The sequence below is a fragment of the Lates calcarifer genome, linkage group LG7_1, assembly GCF_001640805.2.
Source record: "Lates calcarifer isolate ASB-BC8 linkage group LG7_1, TLL_Latcal_v3, whole genome shotgun sequence".
In the NCBI taxonomy this organism is placed as follows: domain Eukaryota; kingdom Metazoa; phylum Chordata; class Actinopteri; family Centropomidae; genus Lates; species Lates calcarifer.
Genome location: NC_066839.1, coordinates 1691233 through 1712329, shown reverse-complemented (window position 1 = coordinate 1712329; position 21097 = coordinate 1691233). Strand labels below are relative to the sequence as shown.

The window sequence follows — 21097 nt, the reverse complement described above, 5'->3', positions numbered from 1 at the left end:
AAATATTTTTCTTATTTTTAACTTTCAGAAGAAGAGGAGAGATAAGATAAGAGGAAGATTACGAGTTATCAGAAAACGCTTCACTGTCTGAAACAAAACTCTGGATTGGATTTGTAAGTCACAGTAGTTAGAAGCTTTCGTTCTGGGACTATTTCATGGAGGAGACATAAATTCCTTTGCTGTTGTCTCATGTTAGATTGGTTAGAGAGACAGATGTCTTCTGGTAAATGTTGTCAGCTGTGCACTTAGAGCACGTGAATTCACCACCAGCAGGAATTCACACATCACTCTGCTTTAAACTGCACTCAAACTCCTAAATGAAAACAGTGCACATGTCTCATTGTCAAATTCACTTCAAGTCTCTGTGAGCTGATCAAGTGAAACCAGCAGGCGTTTAAAAATCTCACGCGTCGCTTTCGTGGTCTGAGAAACAGTTGTCAGGAGAGTGAGGCAGGAATGTGGACTCAGGTCACATGACTTTCCCCTCCAGTCTTGAATCTCACTAACTTTGACTTTAACTCCAGGATCTCCTCGCTTCACTTCCCAAGCCCCGACTATCAAATACCATCTTCTAATCGTTCTAAAAGACGAGCGTACTCTTAGTTTTCCAGACAACAGATTTCCTTTGAATCAATCAGGCTGCACGAGCAGAGAGAAGACAGCAACAACAGATGAAAACCTCAGATTATCACATTCAGATGTCCAAGATCGAAGCACACCTGATCATTTGACCTGAGACCTGCATGTGACAGAACTCTGGTTTCCTGTCTTGGCAGCCTCAGCCCTCACCCTTCTTGTGATTTAGGAATCCACTCACTTGTTGCTCTGGATGTAAATCACTGAAGATAAGACCTGCATGTAAATACCATACATCTCCTGTGTGTTTCTGCAGTCTAATGTAAACACATGAAAGAGGAGAGAGAGAGAGAGTGTACAGAGAGGCGTCTCGGCCCAGTGTGAGGTCTACGACGTTAAACTAAGTGGATCCAGTGGAAACTCTGCTTGATTTCAGACGAGCCCCGATTATAATCACACAGGCTCCATCTGACAAGGGCCAATAAAAGCACAAAGGATGGAAAAGACCCAGTGCTCTGTTTTTAAAGACGGGACTGACAGGAGGTTAAGTGTAAACTAAATGCAGGTTCACCAAAGCAACTGGGATCCAGATTTCAGTTCCTGAGGGCCAAGTAAACAGGGCTTTGAATCAAAGCCAGACCTGGGTATGTGGAAACACTTCCAGGAGTCGCTTTTTAACCTGCTCCGTGAGGTTCAACACGCTGGATGACAAACACCAGAATAAGTGTCAATTAGTTTGTTTTTGTGTGACTGACAACCTGTCATTATCCAAACCCACAGGAAGTAGTAAGCCTCACCTGACCGGTGCGGTTCACAGATACGAACAAACAAAGGAGTTATCTGTTACAGTTTAAGTCGGGTCTAATGGGAGCCAAAGGGAATTAATAAACAAACAAGATGCTATTTGATATTCAGGATCTTATCCAGCTCCAACAGATGGTCGACATAAAGTTTCTGAACCAGGAAACAAACTGGGCAGATTTTTCTAATGAAGTTCTATGAAACGGACCAATTATCTGAGTCTTTTGACCATTTATAGCTGGAACAATAGACCAAAGCTGATCCCAAACAACAATCACAGAACCAGCTCTTATATTTAAACCAGGTTGAAGACGTGAGGAGGAAAAAAAAGTGCTCTCTGCTCTCATCTTAATCAAAAACCTGCAGGATGTGTTCAGATTGTGTAAAACTCTGCAGCGAGGTTTGACATTTTACTGTCTCTGTAAATACTGTTTCTTTAGTTCTTCCTCTACGTGAAGTGAACCCGAGTTAAAAGCTGGAGTTCAGCTCTGGTTTCAGCTGCAGGATGATGGAGGTTAACAGGGTAGGAGCTTTATCTCACCTCCTGCATGGTTCCTCCTGCCACGGGAACGTAAGTGACACGGTACTTGTCCACGGCGCCGGCGGGCGGCGTCCAGGTGGCACGGAAGGAGCGGTGGGTCACCTCCGAGGTCACCAGGTTGGTGGGCGGCTCCGCTTCACCTCCTGAAAGCGAACGAACAGGAGCTGGAATACGATCCGACACGTCAAGTATTTCACACCGTGAACTCTGCCACCACAAATCTGCCCTCGTCATGTTCGCTGCGCTGACAGAGAAGCTGCTGGAACACTATATATTTCAGCTTCTCTGACAAAGGCTTTCTCTAAAAAAAAAAAAGAAGCTTTTCTCCGGCTGTGCTGTAAATCACTTTTGTATTTCCTATTAAAACTGATTTACAGACAAAAAGTACGTCCAAAGTCCAAAGTTTCCATCAGATGCTTGGATCTGTATTCCAACATCTTTTGATGGTCTCAAATCATTGAGATTGTCACAAAGAATTTAGTAAAATTTATCTACAAATTTATCTCTGCATTTTTTTGCTTCTCATCAACAGCCAAGTCAGTCAGGCTGATTCCCTGTTTTTGGATTTTAAAGAGTAGAACTGATTGACTTTATTTTCTTCTAAGGACGACAATGACTGCATCATTTTCACTCTCTGCTCAACAGGTTAAAGCAGCTGTACCAAGGAAGTGTAATTTTACTGATGTGCCTTCACTTGGACTTAAGTTTTATGTCATGCCTCATAAGCAGAGAGACTTTTCACGCCCTCGAGCATCTGTAAAACTGCCTCAAAGCCTGTAGTAAAATTTTTTTAATTTATGGTTGTCAGTCTTAAAAACTGTGGTTTTGTAAATTCCGGAAAAGTAGAACTTTCTGAAGCTACAAAGTTTCCATCTGACCTCAAATACCAGTAATTACTAAAAGGTGTAAATCTGACTCAGCGGTATTTAAAAGAATAAGCTGAAAGTACAGCTGCGAGCAGCAGCGGCCAAGCTCCAGTCGAGCATTTGAAGCATAAAAAATGTCTTCAGACTTCGTCCTCACAAACAGTTCACCCTCACATTGAGGAGGTTTGGTGTTAGTCTGCAATCACTATGAATGAAGCCGGAGCATTCTGCCAGGTTTGGTGCATTTTAACATGATAATTACAACATGTTTTTTAACGTATTATAACAAAACTCCAGCTCCTCTGTCCGCTCTTTTCCCACCTGAACCCTTGACACTGTTACACAGGTTGATGGTGAGGTCGTCAACAATGTCCAGCAGAAACTGGAAGTCGTTGACGTTGTACATGTGAATTTCATCGGGGTCGGAGGCGATGGACCTCAGCTCGTTCTCATCGGCGTTCTTCACACCTGAGAGATGAATTAAGATGAAGCTAAAGTTACACTTTACACTGAACATAAGAAATCCATGTGATTATCACCTAATTCCCTCTGAGGTGAAGTAGCATCTCAGATAAAATCACTCACCGATAGCGTAGAGCTCGATGCCGCTGTCTTTCAGCCTCTGGGAGTTGAAGATGATTTCGTCCTGGGACTTTCCGTCAGTGATCAGGACACCAATTTTGCGAGCTTCGTCTCGCAGTCCAACGTTGGCTTTGAAGTTGTTCTGGAGGATGTAGTTCAGAGCCATTCCTGTATGAGGGGAATGAAGAGGTCAGTCAGAGAAGTCTGTGGAAAGGTACGTTTCAGTTTCCTTGGCTTCTTTGGACCCTAATGAAGAGAGGGAATGTTCCATCACCTGTCATGGTGTTTCCTCCTTTGTACGGCAGGTTGGCGATCGCCTCCAGCAGGGACACCTTTGTCGAGTGGGCGTTCAGATGCCACTCGGTCTTTGGGTCTCCGCTGTACTGAGCCAGACCTGCAGAAAACACATGGCAGTGTGTAAAAAAGAAACACCAAGGACACACCAACAAATCCACAAAACAATGTCGGCTGAACAGGTTTACAGACAGAGACAGACAGCTTCAAAACCATTTCATTATCTTCATTTATCCAGGAAATGACTTTATACTTTTACTCAACTATAGGTCAGCAGTAAGTATTGTACTTTTTAGAGTAATATGAATGAGAGGTAAATAAAATCTTACCAATCTGGACTCTGTCAGGGCCGATGTCGAAGACGCTGACCATGCGAGCGATGAAGTTGCGGATGGTTTTGAAGTTGATGCGTCCGATGCTCCAGGAGCCGTCGACCAGCAGCACGATGTCGGCCTTCGCTGTGGTCTTACACTGAGTGTCTGCAGAGAGACAGCGGAGGACAGTGTGAGACAGCCACCACGAGTGTCCACTCAGGATCATCTGAGCTGTTAGAGATGACTGTGTGGGGGGGGGAAGAGTGAAGAAGTGAGAGGAAACTTTGTGGGAAGGGGAGAGAGAGAAGTGAGGAGCAGGAGTTCATCACAATCAACCGACACAAAGATGTTTATACAGCAGGATGTTTTACACAGCATTATGTAACACAAATAATTCACACTCATAATACGTTGTGTAACAGTTGTCATTTCTGGATTAACTGCTCTCCTCAGGGCCTGTTTTTTCTCTCTCTTCCAGCACAGCGAGTGGTTTTGGGTTTTTACATCCAGCGGCGAATCAGAATCAGCCCTGAGGTCTTTTCTGGCCACTGAGGCTGTTGGAGTTCGCCTCTCTGACTCTGTGATATACGAGGCCTCCTGTTCCCCAAAGTGACTGCACATTCCTGCTCCAGGCACCTGTAGGGGTGAAAAATGGCCGCTTGTCCTCTTTTTCTAGGATGACACGCTCCGCGGCCACTGAGTGATTAAAAACTGGGTCCCTGTGAGTGCAATTGAAAACAGGTTAGGAGACAATCGATTCAGTTTTTCAGTTCTTTTTCAGCAGGCTGCAGAAACAGATGCTCGACGCTGAGAGGAGCTGAGTCGGGTGCTTGGCCGCAGTCTGTCTGAGTTATACCACCGCCGGTAAACAACATGCTCATGTGTCCCTCCGACGTTCATTAATAAAAACAGATGTCATAAACAGAGGCAGCTTTAAAAGGCATCTAATACGCTGCAGACAACTGCTGGATCCCGTGTCTCTGCATAAGAGCGAATAAATATCCAGCTCAATCTGACTGTGGGGTATAAAACACCACTGTCCCACAAACACCTGCAACAATTCTGAATGTTTGTTGTGTCCCATTATTTGAGAAAATCTGATGAACAGACACTGTGTCCACATGTCCACATGTCCAGCTTTTTGTTTTTAAAAATGGGATTAATATCATTTTGGAGTGTTTCATGGCTGCAGATGTATATGACTAAATTAACTTTATGGGTCAGTTTTGTTGATAATCCATCTGAAACTGACCAAACCTAATGACAGATGACGGATGAGTGTGAGACGAGCAGTAATTTGACTGAACAGTCTCAGCTCTTATTATTCTTCTCCAGGTTTCCTCTTAAAGCCATCGTGACAAGATGTTCTAAAAGTGTTGTGGATGTGTTTTGTTAAATGTTGAAAAGTTTTTAATGAGCTCAGAAAAATCCTTTGTAATCATAATAATAATCTGAAGACAAAGGTTTGGAGTGAAAGCAGATTTAGTAGATTCTTTGCTCAGTATAACTTTTGGAAAATGGCGCCGCTTGTGGAACTGGACTCCTGCTTTGTAGCTGCTACAGATGTTTCCACTCTGGGTTTAAGTTCATGTTTGTCAGTGCCTAAGGTCGTTGTTTTATTTTGGTCACTTTCACTGGAACCTTTAAACATCAGTGAGGTAAACTTGAATCCACATATTCAGTCTAAAAACGACTACATTTAAAAAGTGATGACTTATTGGAGATAATGTCGAGTAATTCAAGATAATGTTTCTGGAAACATGTAGAACTTTCACACTTTGTTTAAAGAAGAGAATTTAAAAAGGAATAAAACATTTAACGACCTGTAAAAAATCACATTTCTGCAGCGTATGAAGGACGTCTCTCCGCAGCTCTGCCAGACCATATGGACCTGTCAGACAGTGGATTAAAGCCTCCTCTAAGCAGCCTGCCCTGTGAGAGCTGCAGTTTAATATATGAGGATCTCTGAGTGGAACCTCGGTGGAACATCCTGGCCTGTTCCCCGCTCTGTGGGCAGTCGGTCACTGTGTCTGCTCCCTATTACAGCAGGAATTTCTGCCCAGGGTCAGCACTTCCTCAGGGTCTTTTGAGAAGCATAACATTTTCCTAGCTGCATACAACCCGGCTGCTAATGCTCTAGATCATAAAAAACTCTAATTGCAAGCAGAGCCCTTTGTCACGAATAAGATAACATAAAAATGGGAAATATGTACCTTCGCATGACACAAAAACATTTGGGCAGCAGACACCGAGCTTAACAACAACTCATCTCAGAGATAATGAAGATACACGCTTGTGGCAAAACCATTAAATGTCTGCTCACGCGCTGGCAAATGTGTAACATGTGAGGTGGTCAGGGAAGTTGTCCAGTTGGGCAATTCATAAATATTAGTGTCAACACTTAGCGTGTCATTCTGCACCAGATCAGACTCCAAATTGAGATATGAGGGAGGTGAGGAAACGCGAGCCAAGCAGCTCACAATAATTTGTGCTAATCATAATCATCTGCGTTGAATTTCAGTCTGCGACAGTGATATTAATCCCCATCGACAACAGATAATTCAAAATTCTGGCACTAATCTGGGCGGCACTTCGAAGTCAGACCAGTCCTGCTCTGGAGGGCCTTGGATCAGAGAGCGTCTGGTCTGCAGGCCTGCTCTTTACGGCTGCTGATGGAGTGTGAGGTGCAGCGTGGTCGAGTTATCGGCTTTTACCTGAACGGTCAAGAGGAGGAGGGTCAGGACCGTCAGAGAGGGTCGTCCTCTCCTCTCCTGCCAGGGGCAAACTCTCCCCTCCATCAAACATCCCGGACACTTTCACAGAGTACTTTGTTTCTGCCCTGAGGGGAAAAAGGAAATCACATGAACCTACATCAATCACAATCTCCATTAGAAGACTCTGATGCCAAAATGAGATGTAAGCCCTGGTCTTTCATATGCCCTCAACTTGTAAAAGCCAAAAATAACTTTTACTGGGTCTCCCACAACTTTTCCTCAACTTTCATTCCAAACTTTAACAGTGTGAAATAAGTAGAACCTGTTTTTACGAAGCAGGTAGCATGAAGCTGCACCAGGAAAAACTGAAAATTACAGCAGAGCTGCAACAATTAGCTGATTCATCGCTAAACTGGAAATAAACCGGCAACTAATTTCATGATGAATTCATCGTTTGTTATCAGTTTTTTAACTTTTCACCAGAAGACTGGCAAGCTCTGTTGGCTCAGGTGATTATATTCAGGATATATTATATATATATTATATATTATATTTAGGAGAGTTTACCTGAGTTCCTCAAGAACGACTGTGTTGTCATAGGGGCCGAGAAGCATCTCCCCCAAGTCAACATCGTTCCCGGTGGGGTGAAAGGTCACTTTGTAGCCCCTGACGTTTCCAGGTGCTGGATCCCAGGACACTCTGAAACTGGTCTTGGTGGGCTCTGAGGTCTGGAGGTTCCTGGGAGACTTGAAGGGCGACACTGAAAAAAAAGAACCCGGCCAGAACTTCAGGACAAACTCACGCACAAGAAAATTCAGCACAACTCCAACGCTTGGCAAAGGTTTTAAAGATCAGCCACACCACAGTCAAGCCAGTTTCTCATTAGTCCATAATACAATTCCTTGAACCCGGTGTCATTTGTTAAAAAGCCCAGTGTCATGCTGTGTGTTAGTAACGCTAGCGTGTGATTGAGCATGTTTTTAACTGTGATTTTAGTGTTCTGGTGAAAGGACACTGCTTCTCTGCAGCGCAGCAGCACCTGTAGTGTGAGAAATATTCATCTTAACAAGTCCTTTCAACTTGAAGTCACTCCTAAAATCTTATGTTTGGTGGAACAATGGAAAGAAAGTCTGCGACTCGGATGACAGGATCTTATTTGTTTCCAGTACAGGATGACTTGTGTTAACGTGTCTCTCGAAAAAAGTGACAAAATTGTCAAACAAGCCAGTTTTTTCATTTTGTTTCGCAACACTGACAAATAATAAAATATCCAGGAATCTAGCCGAGACACAAGTCAACACATTCTTGTCTCAGCCTTAAAGGGAGAGTTTGGTTTTAGGAGGAATTCACATTAAGTCTTGTATAGCTTTAATACTTTTTAAATGTTCTTTCACTGTAGGAGCATGAAGCGCTAACAGAAGTATTAACATCCATGAGTTTATCTGACTCTGAGTGAGTAGGACCTCTCATTTCATTACCCTAAACACTAACAGATTTTGAATGTTATAATTCACAAGTCAAAAAGCTAAAATCACCTCAGCAGCAGATTTTTCACTTCATTCCACCAACGATAAAGTTTTAAGACTGAGCTCAGGTTTGAAAGTCTTGGGTTAAGATGGACATGGTTCTGCAGTGTACTGTCTCTCAGAGGGTTGAATTATGGACCAACGTACGTGTCGTTCCTACTCCTTGCCTTGCTTTTCCTTCCCCGCGCTTGTAGATGGGGTGGACGGTGATGTTGTATTTGGTTACGGGCTGCAGGCGCTTCATGACAGTGGAAGTGACCGTCCCGGGGATTTTCAGGGCCACCTCTTTGCCTCCGCTACTTGGGACATACTTCAGCCGGTAGTTGACCACCTTTCCCGGCGCTGGCATCCATGTGACTTTCATAGTCCGCTCGGTCTCGTCCGACACGGTCAGTGCTTTAGCAGCAGCAGAGGCTGAAAACAAAGAACATGACAAGATCCAGATGATTTGGTGCGAAACCAGCCAGTCATCGTTTGTTCTTCCAACTACATTTGTTTAAAAATCAACCTATACGATTATTGGATTAAAGAATAGCTGCAGACTGATATCAAACAGTTGCAGCTTGAGTGCTGTTGAAACAGACTTTCAAAAATAAAACCCAAGTTGTAATGAGCCACAGTTGGACTACAGTCAGACGGTGCCAGATTCATTCTTGACGATGAAGAGAACAGAATTTACACTGAAGTGGAAAACACTTTCATGCCTTTAAAAACATATTAAGACCTGAGTGGAAACCAATCAAAATGTCTCAGTTGTGGTTAAAAGAATTCCATTTATTCTTCATGATTTCCAGTAATAAAAAAAATCTGCATCTCATTCATTATATTGGAGGTGGATGCCACTGACTGATTATGGCTAAATATTAGTTTGTTATACACAGTGCACTGAGAAACTAAACACTGACCACAGCCAAAAAGAGCATTTCAACATTGTTAAGAATTTTTTCTGAGGTTGCCAAACAAATGTCTGAGATAAACAGTTGTTAAGATGCACAGTCAAACAGATCCACTGGCACAGTTTACTGAGTAAACATCTCCTCCTCTTTAACCTTCACTTGTTTGTTTTTATCATACAGAACATACTTTGCCAGATTGTACATTGTGTGTGTGTGTGTGTGTGTGTGCAGCACTGTAGTCACTCTTCTTGTGACCACAGCCAGAATCATTCAGTTATTTTTCATTTAAACCCTGAACACAACCGTCCATCCCTCTCTATGTTCAGGCCAAATGTGGTTTCCCTTCATATTCCTTCAGTAATCGTTATGAATTCATAACTGCAGGCATGAATGTTGAGTAATACCATCAGCTCCGTGCCAGAGCTAATTGGTTATGAATTAGGCTTTTACCCAGAAGTGATCAATTGGGAGGGAAATGCTAACCACATTTTCCTCCCCCCCCCGAAACAACCAAAGCCCTATAAAATGAAATTAACTTATTCCGATGATTCTGCAAGTGATTAAAAAAACTTTGCAAGGGAATAATATGTATATTTAATGATCCCAAGGAAAGTTTTTCGAACTACTTGATTTCACTCTGGAGGTTTTTTATTGGCGGAAAGAAACATGGCGTCCAACTTTTCAACATGCTGATAGATCTGAACGAATCTGTGAAGCTGGAGATGGAATGGTTCTGTTGGAAGAACGTATGGAGGAACAATATGTACTGAGACGTGTTAGTTTCTCTACATGTTACTTTGTTTGTGTGAATTAGGACCATCTGATTTCCCATGTGAACACATACAAAGAGAAGCGTGTTGACGTCTTCAGAGCGAGCCCGGTCTCTGATGAAGTGTGTCAGTTTTGCTCTGCATCATTCGCAGGACACACACGTTGTACTGATATGAGTTGTGTTACTTCTGAGTGCACAACACGGCAAAACTGTCACCACCTCACTGTTTCACCCGACGATCGCAGTTCAAATCAGAGTTTGAAAATGATCTAAAATGAAAATCTTAATTTAAATTGGGATGTTTTCCATAGACTCGAAAGCAGAAAACCTTTTGGAGGATGCCAGCTGTACGATTTAGCAAGCTTTGAGATATGTTTTGTTTTTCTAACAAAGGAAGTATTGATTCTACTTTGGCTTATACTCATGTGGCGCTTTTCCTCGTAATCAAAACACAGTATTTTCTGCCAAATGTCTAACGCTGAGAATATGGTAAAAGCTTCCTAAACTTTCCTCTGAGGGTTAAAGAAAAGGGTTCGTGGCCTGATCACTGACTTTTACACACTTGAACTGACCCTAACTGCCTCCAGACGTGATCTAAAAGTGATTACAGGTGGTTAAGTAGAGTTCATCTTTCCTACATACAGTGCAGAAACAACAGAATACACAGGAGGGATTTCATTTTCAGTGATGGAGACCTTCATCATACGTAGAGGTGATCTAGAGACATATGAATGCTGAAAAGCTTTGATCTCTGACCAATTTAAATATCACCAAGAGCTGGTAACCTTGTTTATCAATGGTTCAATCAGAGAGCTGCTTTAAATATTCACGAGAATAACATCAAAACACTTTGTAACCCAGGTTTTGACCAGGTGAAGTTGACTTACCATCGGTGGTTTCCTGTCCCGTGAGGGGCTCGCTGTCTTTGTGACCGTAGGCAGCGACCACAGAAACTTGGTAAAGCGTCTCCGGGGTCAGACCGTCTAGGACGGTGCTGGTAACGTCTCCTGGGACACTTTTCTCTCCTGCCTCCTCCGAAAACATAGACTTCCATCGAACCCGGTACATCTTCACGTTCCCGGGCGCTGCGGTCCACGATGCTGCGAAGCTGGTGTCGGTCACGTCGCTGGTGACCAGGTTCTTAGGAGGTCCTGTGTCTAAAAACAGGAGGGAAAGGTCTGGATTAAACAAATGTGATAAGGTCTCTGTGTGTCATGACTCATGGAGTTTAGATGAAATGGTTAGTGAAGCATTTTTCCTTAAATACAATATAAATACTGGGGCTCAGTAGCTGCTGCAGGATCACAACAGATGTTTTGAAACTCCTCTGTGAGCAGTTTTTATATTGTATAAAGTCAGACTGGCTGGACTGCTCATATGTTCTTTCCAGTATTTGTCAGGTTTTTTTTTAATCATCTTCCCTTTAAAACAAAGGAGCCATTTGGATGTGCTGGCACATCAGATTATTTTTTTAAATGGAAACTATTAAAAGGCCATCGAGTGGACAGCAGAATTGAACAGCTCACCACAGCTATAAAGGGCAGAGAGGAACACATGTGAGGAGCTGTCCAGGCTGAATGGATATTTTTTTCATATATTTCTGAGGATATTTTAAGATGTTTCTGCTTCATTAGCGAGTGCCGAGCATTGGAGACAGGAGACATAAAACATGTCAGGAACCGGATGAATTCAAAGTGTCCACTGAGCCAACGGGAAAACATAGAGGAACCTCTTTACTGAACATCTTTACTTCATCAAATCATTACTGCGGTCCTTCGCTCTGTTGGTAGATTGTTAGCTGCAAACTTTGATTCTCAACATTGTGCAACCTTCTTAGCTTTTAGCTAGCTCGTCTCTTATTAAGCTGTTGGGTGAGCTAATGTCTCGCTTGCTGTTTGTGGGTTTTATGATTGTTGAATGTTACAATGACCCTCTGACTTAAAGGGAAAATCTGTTTTTCAAATCTTGGGTCTTATTCTTGCAGCTTTGTTTCAAGTTGAAGCAGCTTGTGATGAATGTTTATAACAGACAACCTGTAAGACTCTGACTGTTCTTCCCTCGTCTTCTCTGTGTTCCAAGATCTCAGCTGTTTACACATTTGTTATGTTGATTATGCAAATTTTATTAGACATTTCACTTCATAAAAAGGAAAGCTCCCCAAGTATTTGTAGACAGAAAAAATGTTTCTGGTTTGGATTCAGAAACCAACAAACATCAGGATACTCCATTTAAAAAATTTAAAGTGTGCACACTGACAAAGGCCAGAGTCTCTGAGCTGAAGATAAATAGAAAAAACAAAATAACTCAGATGAAATAGACCTAAAAGGCCATTTTTCTTTCTGCAAACTGACACCGGAAATATCAGTTTGATCGTCTTTTTTAAATGTGCAAAACGTGGTCAGACAGAAGGATGAGCTATTAAAACTCTATTAGTGAATTAAGTTTTCAAAGATACACAATTTAAAAATATGCAGACTGACTCTAACAAGCTTTTAATCTGAAAGGCTGCATCTGATTTGAAGTATTGCTGACTAAGAAAAACATCAATGTTGCTATGAGGCTAAACTTCCAACCCTGGTTATATTGAATTTTTTCTCTGGCACCATCAACTTTACAAAGTATCTCAGAGTCAGATCCCCATGAAACAGAGCATATTCATGTTCCAAAGAGGATGAACCAGTGCCAGCAAAAATCCTCTGCTTACGGATTCTTCAATCCAACATTTTTGTAGCAGCTGTTAGCGAAGCTTTAGACCATTGTCTTTGCTTCACTTTAGCCAAAAGAAAATGCCTCCTCTTTATGCAGTGGTAGACGCAGGTAAAACAAACAGGGAATGATATGACAGTTCCACTACGACTTCTTTGAAATGTCCAGTTATAAGACACCAGTCTATTGGTTTGTTTGTGTATTTCTCATAGAGATCATTTATTTTGCAGAGAAACAGTTTTTACTGCCAAGAAACAGGAGGAGTTCTAAGCATGCAGTGAAAACTTTTATGGCTTTTGAGAGTTTGAGAGTTAACCCTTACTCAAACTTAGACAGAAACCACAAACTCAACCCTTGTAGAGGGACATACACACAAACACACAGAGTGAATGTTGACAGAATTAAAGTCTTTTCAGACGTTTCATGACCTCGACTCAACTCGAGCTGAAGCTCACACACAAGCCAAAACCCGCTTAGATTTGTTTAACCGACCGAGACCAAATCTTCTAATTCCCACCACCACAGTGGTGTTGCTGCAAGCACACACACGGTCACGTTCCTTTACAGACGGAGCAGATCACTGGAAATATTTGTGAATGATGGAAGTGGAGAGAGAAGAGGAGGAGGGTCGATATCAAATTATAATGCCTCAATTTAGAGAAGGTGACAGCATGTACAGAGGAGGCGCTGGAAAGACCGAGAAGCCAAGTTTCCACAAAGTGATAATTATTACAAAATATCAGAACCAGCTATATAATCAAGAGACGGAGCATGAAATAAATCACATTCTAACTTTTGCCAACTGATACAAATCTTCGGAGAAAGGGGATAAAAAGGAAAACACCAAGCTCCCTAAATATTTATAGTCGGAAAAAATTGTTTCTGGTCTGGATTCAAGACAACAAAAATCAAGATACATTAAAAAAAAATCTAAAGTGTGCACAGTGACAAGGGCCAGAGTCTCTGAGGTGAAGCTAAATAAAAAAACAAAATAAACCTGGATGTCACTGACAGCAGGCCATTTTTCTTTTTCTTTTTTAAATGTGCAAAACATGTGGTCAGACAGAAGGATGAGCTATTAAAACTCTATTAATGAATTACTGAAAGCTGCAGATCAACTCTAACAAGGCTTTTAATTTAAAAGGCTGCATTTGATTAAGAGAGACTAAGAAAAAAACATCAAAGTTAATGTTACCGTGAGGCTAAACTTCCAACCCTGGATATACCGAACTCTGCTTTATAGATGCATATAACTATTGGTTTATTTTTGTCTGTTATTTCACAGCCGTCACTCCGTCTTCACCGCACAGACGCCACTGCAGCCGCCATTAGCAGGGAGCTGGGAGCCTCTCCACAGCTGCTGCCATTTTTTATCTACTTTAAGGAGCGCTGTCTCTCAAAGCTGGAAGCCGAGTCTGGAGGCTTTCGAAAATAACAGCCACAGACAGGCATCAGATGGAGTATGGAATATCTGGCGCTCTGCAGACGCCGAGTGAAACGCACTCAGACCTGTTTTTCCACAGTTCATCATGAAGCAAATCTGAACAAAACCACAGGGAGTTTAACGCACTTTTGAAGAAATTTCCACTGCTCCCCACGTCTGTCTATCTATCTGTCTGTCTGTCTATCTGTCTTTCTGTCTGTCTGTCTGTCTGTCTATCTATCTATCTGTCTGTCTGTCTGTCTGTCTGTCTGTCTGTCTATCTGTCTGTCTGTCTGTCTGTCTGTCTGTCTGTCTGTCTATCTGTCTGTCTGTCTATCTGTCTGTCTGTCTGTCTATCTGAGGAAAGTTAAACTCAGGTTATTGTGTGTATACAGCAGCTTTTTAAAACGGCAGGTTTTAAAATGCCTTACACTGATTCCAAGAATCGACCAACCTGAAGTTGAAAAGAAAAATCCTTTTTTACAGCTTTTCTTATCGTGCTGTTTATAAAAGTGTAGTTTTCACTGTTTATTGCTGGAAATGTTCGCTGGCATCATCTCCTGCCAAAACCAGCACAAACTGCTAAAAAAATGTTTATAAACTGGTAAATTTTGGAGAAGTGAAGCAAAGAAAATGAACCTTGTTTCCCAGTATGGTAAATTTGATGGATTATTGTTCAACTCTAAAAGAAGGAGATTCTTGCCGTGAAATTATAATCTGAACATCCATGATCCGATGATAACTGAGCACATTCCACTCGCTGACAAACACCGTGTGATAAAGCTCCAGAGCAGCTACTGAGTTGAGACAGTTTCATCAACAAATTTCTTTTTTTGACACTGTTTCTCCATTTTACAATAAACCTGAGCGTCACATGACTGAAGCCCGGGTTTCCTTCGTTATGCTTTCTTTAAGAGTTCCTGTTTTTTGAGTCTCCAGCTCTCTGACACAAAGCTGGAGGAGGAGACTGAGTCTAGGACTCCCTGCTGCTGAGACCTTACAGTCACAGTGGAAAGTCTCTTGGCTTTTTACTTTGTATAAACTTGGCTACTCGACATGTTCCATCTACCGTCAGACATTTGAAGCACCTTTAATTTCAGAGAGTGACTGCAGTTGTCTTACGGGTGGCCCAGATGGGAGGAAAGTAAAATCACTCTGGCAGTGTTATTGCTGCTTCTCCACATCAGAGGAGAAGCTCAATGAGCAAGGCAGTAATGCTGCCAGGGTTGGAGGTTCTATTTTCTCCAGAGTATGGCTGAACGTTGTGTCACATTTATGAATGAGTTCACCATGAACGCCTCTGAGGACAGACTGTCCGAAAGTGTCAGTGTATCAAGACCACAAAGACTGAGTTCTCTGAGAGAGATCGAGGAGGCAGTGAGATGCAGCCATGAGGATTACACTGCAGACAAACAACTGAAACAAGCACGTGAAACCAAGCAGGAAACAGAGGTGATTCGACATAACATGAAGTATCTGTGTTTGGAAATACTTAACAGAAGCCTGTATGTCTGTTCACTCAACTTAACCACTGATTAAAACACCTTCCTTTATAGACTTTGATGGAAAATAGGAAGGAAACTTGAAACTGAAGTCTTCAGCACATTTAGATCCGAGTCCTCGTAGGAAAGTATTTTCTCACAGCCTGTTCGTGTGGCACCCTACAGTTCTTTTCCCAGTTTAAACTTTATCGCCATCATGTCACAGTTTTTTTTTGGACAAAAACTTATGTTCGCTCTTTCATCACAAATCTAAACTGGGACCTAAACCGAGACAGAATGTGCTGTCAGCCAGAATCGCCGCAGGAACACTGAGCGACGTCTGGTTGTAGCCAAAACTGGAAAGTCAGACTTCGTCACATGTTCAGATAATGAGTCCAAACGTCGCCTCGACCTCACCCCCTGAAGCAGGTCTGGAAAACTAATACAGGTGAAAACTACAAAGAAGTAATTGTCTGTTGAAAGCTGAAGCCTCTTTGACTGGTCAGGACAAGTCGGAGGTCTGGGACTGATCACACCAACAACTGACACCAAGAGAAAAGAGCAGTCCTGGTTTTAAGATTGACTAACACGTACGGTATTTTTAGACTGTCATGAGGTTTGAAATTTGGCTTTAAAAGACACTTGATTCATGAAAGTTCAAGGGATGACTTTAAGCTTAAAACAGGAAATAAGACGTGTCTGGAAAACCTCCTCAAAAGCACCTCGTCAGTCTCATTTTACAACATGCTTAATTCACTGGTCAGGAGAGTTTTTTGGTGTCAGCGCTCGGTGGAAGCCATTCGGAATGAATTATATAATTTCAAAGTTGCACAGTAATCAATCTGACAATGAGTATGGTGTTTGTGATTCCTGAAATGTTCCCTTCTCTCTACAGCTTTGTAAGGTTTTCCATCCCGGAGCAGCGTCGTGTTGTACTGCACCTCCCAATCAGGAAGTCCTGCTTAATGTCGATTTGTTGGTGTTCTTCCAAATGAGTATTAAAAGTGAAGGACTTAATGGACAAAGCCAAGAAGCAGCAGCAGCTCCTTTATACTTCAGCTGTGGACAGGTTTACACCAAACAACAGAGTGAAATGAATCACATTTATACAAATGTCATTCGAATTTATCTGGGGCCATTGTTTGAACAAATTAGGCAATGAATGAAAACAAAGTCTATGTGTAGCATTTAAACAGTAGTTAGACCTGTATTAGATTTGATATATCACAGAAAACACTGTAACCTGCTGATTTTGGCTTGAAGGAGAGTTTTCCATTTTAGCATTTGATCGTAAACGGAAATGTCCTGCGCACAAATGAAACCCCAGTGAAGCTTACGTGAGCTCTTACTGTAAAATCAGAGGTTTTACAATAAGAAAGAATGAAGTCACTGGTTTTAATGTGGGTACAGTATCAGCAGCTGAGTTTTCCCCTGCAGAGCTCAACAGGTTTCGCCCTGCATGTGAGGGAAACAAAGGTAATGAGGAGCCTCCTGCCAACTGCCTCTGATGTGGGCCAACACCAGGGATGTCTGGAGGCTTTACCGATGCACTTCAAGCATTCTCATGCTGAACCAGACCGTGAAGGCAACACGGCGGAACAAACGCACCGTGCTGAGCCAGCGCGGGTCCGACACGACAACCCGAAGCATCGGAAAGAAAGGATTGTATTGATTGCGTGGCACTGCTACCAGGGAGGCATCTGGAGGTTATGCAGGCCGAAACACACACGAAACGCAGACTGTGGACGACAGTATTAAATTCCAGGCAAGCCCTCACAAGGTGGAAAGAAAAGTTAAGAAAATAGCGTGAAGAAACAAAGAGAGACAGAACAGGAGAGACATGGAGGGAAAATGGGAAGAGAGACACAGCAGGAAACAGATGGAGAGAGAGAGGAACTAATGTGAAGAGACAAATGGGAGGTGAGATGGGAAATACAAAGACAGAAGGTGAGATGGAGAAAGAGGGCAGCATGAAACAAAGACACATGGAGACAGAGACATAAACAGAGAGGACGACAGAAACAGAGACAGAGACAGGAATGAGTCAGTCTTCCCTGCTCCTCCTAACCTTCCAGCCCCGCTCTCAGCTGGGTTACATTCCTGTCCGGTCTTGCTGCTTCTCATCTTTACCTCTCAGCCTGTGTGGATGGCTGCCGTGTCCACTGTTACTGTGGCTTAAAGAGCAGCAGCTCCACAGTCAGAGAAGCACCGGTGGTTTAACCCCTCCACCAGGACGAGTTCAGGGCCACCACGATGAAATCAGCACCATTATGTGACCGTGTTTTCACAGGTTTCTTTTATGAATGCAGCCCTAACATGCAACAAAGACCCCCTGCTGTATTTAACAGAGCTGTATGTGTGTTAGTTTTACAGCCTATAGGCAAAGATCAACTCAGTCTTAAGATGATCTCAGGTGTTCTGATCTCACCAGTTAACTCTGTGAGTAAAGTGTTATCAGGTCTGATGGATAACACCATGAAAACAAGAGCCAGGTGGTAAAAAAACAAATCTCCTTTTAACCTCACCACAACACAGAGTTAACCTGCCTCCTCCTCTTTCCCTCTCTCCACTCTTGTTCTGATTGTTTATTATTACTCTGCAGTAACAATAAGCCTGACCTTCGAAGCCTCTCTGGGTTTTCAAAGTAGGATCACTTCTAACGTTCTGCTCCTCAGCAAAAGAAATCCATGTTTAAACACAGACTCGTATGAAATGTTTGCTGAGTTTGTTTTAAGAGCCTTTCTGATTTGGTCGTCTTCCAGGGTTTAGTCACAAAACCTCAAACATTAGCTGTGGTCGTTCAGCCATACACTTATAATAAAAAAAAACATAATCACTTAATCTGGGAGGATCAGCGGGTTACAGCTGCGTGCCAGAACTGACAGAGAAATAATGTTGAGATTTAAATTGCTCAACTGTTTATTTTATATCTCTGCATCAGCTGTGAAGATCAATATCAACATATCACGTGTATTTATTCACATCACTACAAGTTCATTTTATATCTAAAATTAAATCATCAAGTCAGTGTTGTTATGTTTTTTAACCTACAGTCACTTTAAAAAGTTAATTTAGAAACATTTCAACCTCCAGGAAAATACTGATGAAATCTAAACGAATCAGTGTTTTTATGTTTAATGAATCAACATATTTAATAAAGTGGCATTGTTGCTCAGAGGGTAGAATTACCACCTAACTCTGCAGAGTTTTTCAGCCTGTTCTAGTTTATCGTTTTGCTTTTCCGGTTCATTTGCTGTTTCAGTTCAGATCAGAGCTCTCGTTTCCAGAAGCTGCAGGCTGTTGTTTTAGAAAACAAGCTCTGACCAACCCACTGTACACATCAAGCAGCCGACACACACGACTAACCGGTGAAGAAAGTGTAACATTCAGCAGCAGTTAGCTTCTCAGAAATGCCACAGACTTACTTTCTAGCGTGGTGCCTTGTCCCTCCAGGGCGTCACCCAGGCCAGATGAGTATCGAGCGCTGACGAAGACGTCGTACTGGGTGCCCGGCTGCAGGTTCTTCAGGAGGGTGGCCGTGTTGTCGCCCTTCACTATCACTTCCTTCCTGGGGCCACCGGCAGAGGGTTTGTAGGCCACACGGTACTGGAGCACTTTCCCCGGTGCCGGCTCCCACGAGACCTTCATGGAAGACACGGTCTCATCAAAGACCCTGAGGTCACGAGGGGAACCCCTGGCTGAGGAGGAGGGAGACAAGGTCAGAAGATGAAACCACGAAATTACAGATGTTTTTATTGATCAGAAAGTTATTTTTCATCTTCACATAACAACCACAACATAATTCTTTTATATATGTATATACAAAATAGCTTAGGTTAGGAGATATGCAAAAAACACAGAGTCACAACTTGTGAAATGTTACCTGGTTTCTTTCCAGAGATAACAAGGTAGAGTAAAAATGTGATGGTATTAGATGAGAGGCACAAACTGGAGCTGTATGTTGTATAAAAAAGTATGTGGCCTTCAGGCTCCTTAACTAGGTCATAATCATCCACTGAAACATCATGACTGAATAAAAACTGGAGGAGAAACACTCGGTCTGAGATGTCCTTGACCAAGACACTGAACTCCCAGTTTGCTCCAGTAGAGCTACACAGTAGAAAACTGTGTTTGTGCTGGGCACCTACCAGGATGTGAATAATTGCAGGAGACTATGAAAGTGAAGTAGGGCATGTTCACACAATTCCCCTTTGAAAAGTAATAGTTAAAATAAAGCAATGAGTCATGTGCCCTGCTTAACTCCCTGGTGTTAACGCCTACTGCTGATTATTACTGTGAAATGTTTTATTGTTACATCTGCCTGCATGTGTGTTTTTTCCTACAGTAGGTATGCTCTGTTGACAGCCATCTGGATCCAAAACCGAGTGATGAAAATGTCATGGATTTAAATGAAATGCACTTCTTTTTTCCTAATACTGGTCGGGAAAATGGAATAAAGAGTAAAGTGATTCTCATGTAACTATGTATTATGTGCTTTTATCCCAACACAGGACTTTGTGGAAAAACCAGCGAGGAAAAGGGCAAATCATGCAAAACCTCAAGGCATTGCATCAATTCATAGTTTAGAGATAAAGTCATGGCACAGTAAACATTGTAATGGGAACAATATTGTAAGTCATACAGGAGGAAGAAAAACATAAATCCATCAGAGAGCCAGCTGGGTGTTTCATGTCAGAGAGGTGCAAGCTGGGATCAATCCTGCCTCTTTTTATAAACCGTCAAAAATACCCCCCCCCCCCAAAAAAAATGGCCTCAGACGACAAGCAGCTGCACCGTCTGAAGGAGCTGGAAGCACCGGGAGGTGAAGTGTACACTCTGACACGGTAAGAAATGTTGTTGCTATGGTAGAGAGGAATATAATTTGTTTATTTCCAGCTGCATCCTCAGTGTTTTGGCTCAAGGTCGGTAATATTAAGTGTCTTCGGAAGACACGTAATCCCTCCCTTAAAGTGCTAAAGCTAACAGCCCCTGCTGGAAATTTCTCCATGAGATAATCTCTCTTCAAGAATCTACAAAAGATCCTCAAAGTTTCATAACGTCACTGTCCAGAGTCTAGAGGGCTGTTAACTCAGGAAAAAAAATCTCCTCCACCTTCCTTCTTCATTGTTTATCACCTTTGAGTACATGTTGACCCTCTTCTACTTCCCTGCTTTCTGTGCTTCTGTCTGTTTTTCATTCCTTTCCCTGTAAGGCAGGACCGATCAGACGAGTGGCTCGATGGGTGGCAGGTTGTACTAACACTGCAAGGTTAGGAGTTCACTTTCCACTGAGGTCAAAAATGTGCAAACTCCTGGCACTCCCAGGCAGTTTTGGAATACAAGCAAACGCCAAACGACAGATGATGACTTTAAAAAAAACAAAACACTGTGGACAAACAGAGTCACTGAGGATGTCAAAATAAAGTCGGAACTTATTTCCATTGTGGTCTTTAAATGACGCAAAAAAGATGGAAAGACAGCTTGGACCCAGAATGTTTTAATCATCCCACATCTTTGTGAATTAAATTTAAATGTGCAATTAGATTTTTATAGTTTTTACTGCCCCATAGCGCAAACAAAATGATCATAAGACATCTGCAGGCACC

General features: G+C 42.3%; 1 protein-coding gene across 4 annotated transcripts in view; it reads right to left on the bottom strand.

Moving 5' to 3' along the window:
- col12a1b (collagen, type XII, alpha 1b) overlaps window positions 1-21097 on the bottom strand; it is a 105635-nt gene that overhangs the window by 67241 nt on the left and 17297 nt on the right. For 3 of the 4 annotated variants that reach the window (XM_018674648.2, XM_018674645.2, XM_018674647.2), the window contains exons 13-22: window positions 18918-19190; window positions 10770-11039; window positions 8362-8628; window positions 7256-7448; window positions 6689-6813; window positions 3990-4139; window positions 3641-3760; window positions 3370-3534; window positions 3106-3252; window positions 1919-2061 (exon numbers count right to left, since the gene is read on the bottom strand). In XM_018674648.2, coding sequence (XP_018530164.1) covers window positions 1919-2061; window positions 3106-3252; window positions 3370-3534; window positions 3641-3760; window positions 3990-4139; window positions 6689-6813; window positions 7256-7448; window positions 8362-8628; window positions 10770-11039; window positions 18918-19190 — 1853 coding nt within the window. The remainder of the gene's footprint in view (window positions 1-1918; window positions 2062-3105; window positions 3253-3369; window positions 3535-3640; window positions 3761-3989; window positions 4140-6688; window positions 6814-7255; window positions 7449-8361; window positions 8629-10769; window positions 11040-18917; window positions 19191-21097) is intronic. The other variant, XM_018674649.2, reaches the window with a different exon arrangement.